The sequence below is a fragment of the Gossypium hirsutum genome, chromosome A03 (assembly GCF_007990345.1).
Source record: "Gossypium hirsutum isolate 1008001.06 chromosome A03, Gossypium_hirsutum_v2.1, whole genome shotgun sequence".
NCBI classification, from domain to species: Eukaryota; Viridiplantae; Streptophyta; class Magnoliopsida; order Malvales; family Malvaceae; genus Gossypium; species Gossypium hirsutum.
The window spans coordinates 79130069-79132788 of record NC_053426.1 but is presented as its reverse complement, the minus strand read 5'-3'; the positions used below and the strand labels follow the sequence as shown (position 1 = coordinate 79132788).

The 2720-nt window shown below is 37.6% G+C and overlaps 1 protein-coding gene across 1 annotated transcript; it reads left to right on the top strand.

Moving 5' to 3' along the window:
- Positions 1 to 592: 592 nt before the first annotated feature.
- Positions 593 to 2460, top strand: LOC107888036 (protein JINGUBANG). The gene has a single exon (XM_041098826.1). It carries the CDS (start codon positions 901 to 903, stop codon positions 2311 to 2313), a length of 1413 nt encoding a protein of 470 aa, XP_040954760.1. The 5' UTR covers positions 593 to 900; the 3' UTR covers positions 2314 to 2460.
- The last annotated feature ends 260 nt before the right edge of the window (positions 2461 to 2720 follow it).

Here is a 2720-nt window from a genome sequence, read left to right as displayed (position 1 = left end):
CGAGAGATAATAATTCACAATTTTTCTCTCGAAGGAATTGATTAACTATCAACAAATTAAAATATTGTTTAGTGAATATAATTATTGAATTTGATTTGTTGCCCGCATTCTTTATAAAAAATTTCATCATTTAAATCAATATTAAATATTTCAATGTTTATTTTTTAAAAACAAGATGGTAATAAAAATTCTATCGGATATAAGACATTAACTTGTCATTGCATGATTCGGTTGGAGGTTTCTTTCCTTTTTTTCAACTTTTTTTTTTTATAAAAAGAACTCCAAATTTGATCCTAAATTAGGAATTGAAGTTAAGGAAACCACCTTACAAAAAATAACATCCCAAACCGGAAGGAATAGAAAATTATCAACGCAGTGCGATGTTGGCAGGCGGTGGACTCGGATTGCCCTGGACCATACCATTTTCCTCCCACCACTTGTCAAAATTCTATACCTCCATCTCCTCTTCCCTTCTTATCGCCATTTATGCCTAAATTTGTCGTCTACCATTTAGCAATAACTGATAGGTCAAAGCAAAGATATATGATCAAAGGAAGTTGGAGTTGGAGTTGGAGTTTGTCCCCTGCTCAAATGTTCAAATCAATTTTTGGTTTAAAAGAAATTTAATTTCCCATAGTTTTTAACTACTTTAATAGGGAAAAAGTATATAAATAGTGTGATTTACTAAAATAATATGACTATGAATTCAATGCAAACGCAACCACTTTTGTCTCCTCTCCCCACCCTAAACTTGGTTTTCTTATATATTATTCTCTCATCCCTCAAATCTCTGTTGTTTTACTATACTTAGAATTTGGTTTAGTTTTTTTTGGGTCTTTGATAGTTTGATTACAATATTTCATTTTTTTTATTATTCATTTTCATTCTTTGGGATTTGGGATGAGAGACGGAAGAGCGGGCTCAAACACGGTGTTCGAAGAGGCTGATAGCCTTAGAAGATCCCAGTATGGAGACATGAAGTATCCGGATCCTAGCATGCCTGTGAATGCTCCTATGACTGCAGCAGATGATTTATGCCTTGTTTACAGCAATACGGCAGCTAATTGCCCTGCCTTCTGTGAAGGCAACAGGTTGAGTTGTGAAGTTTCACCCCTAACCATGTCACCATGGAACCAAACCAATACTATGGAAAAATCTTCATGGGTCCCTTTCGACGATGATAACACGGTTCCGGTGAATAGCCTCATCGGGTCTCTCACACGTGAAGAGGGACATATTTATTCCTTAGCAGCCACAAAGGATCTCCTTTACACTGGCTCCGATAGCAAGAACATTCGTGTGTGGAAGAATCTTAAAGAATTTACAGGCTTTAAATCAAATAGTGGTTTGGTTAAGGCCATTGTGATATCAGGTGAAAAGATTTTCACTGGCCATCAAGATGGGAAGATTCGTGTTTGGAAAAGCTCCCTTAAGAACCCTACCCTTCATAAAAGAGCCGGTACTTTGCCAACCCTAAAAGATATCCTTAAAAGTTCTATTAAACCAAGCAATTACGTGGAAGTGAGACGTAAACGTGCTTTATGGATCAAACATTCGGATGCCGTATCGTGTTTGAGCATGAACGAGGAACAAGGTCTTCTTTATTCAGCTTCTTGGGACCGGAGCTTTAAAGTTTGGAGAATTTCAGATTCTAAATGTCTTGAATCAGTTCAGGCGCACGACGATGCCGTTAACTCCGTGGTTTCAAGCTTCGGTGAACTGATTTTCACAGGTTCAGCAGATGGAACAGTTAAAGTGTGGAAAAGAGAACTGCTTCGGAAAGGAACAAAGCATACGTTGGATCAAACGCTTATAAAACAAGAATGTGCAGTAACAGCGTTAGCAATCATCACCTCTTCAGGTCCAGCATTGTACTGTGGCTCCAGTGACGGGTTGATCACATACCGAGAACTCGCAAAGGACTTCTCCCAGGGTGGTGCTCTTAAAGGCCACAAGATGGCGGTTCTTTGCCTCGAGGCAGCTGGGAACTTTTTGTTTAGTGGTTCAGCTGATAAGACTATATGTATTTGGCGTAGGGACGGCAGCGTCCACACGAACATTTCAGTGCTTACGGGGCATACGGGGCCTGTGAAGTGCTTGGCAGTGGAAAAGGATCTGGAATCAAAGAAAGAGCAGCGGTGGATTGTCTACAGTGGGAGCCTCGATAAGTCGGTGAAGGTATGGAGCGTGTCGGAGTTTCCTCAGGTGGGGGCGATGCAGTCGAAACATCAGCACCGGGTGAGTTATGATACGGAATCTTTCCCATGTGACGGGAGCTCCACCAGCATAACCAGCCCGCACGGGACATACTGATAACAACACGTGTGCGTGGTTGAATTTTGCTTAAACTCAGGGTGAAGGCATATTTTCTTTTTTGATTGAAGTTAAATTGTGTATTTTTATGATAGTAAAATATGTAATTTTATCTTTTTAATAGTTATATTTTTTTAATTTTTAAAAGATTAAATTAATTTTTTTAGAGAGTTAATATACATTTTCACCATTATTAATTTAAACTTTTATAAATTATAAAAAAAATTAAATAAAAAATTTTTATTTTAAAAAAAGTCTGAGGATCGAATCATTTTGGGAAATTTTCTATGGTTATATGTTGTAAAAATTGTTACGGACCTGATCAATTGGCCACCAAGGAATTGATAAATTTTTAAGTACAATCTTTCTTTAATAGTATTCTTTTTTCTTCCATTTATGTCTGTCAA

What these genes read in the sequence shown, in the direction of transcription:
- LOC107888036 (XM_041098826.1), top strand. Translation starts at nt 901, where the DNA reads ATGAGAGACGGAAGAGCGGGCTCAAACACGGTGTTCGAAGAGGCTGAT.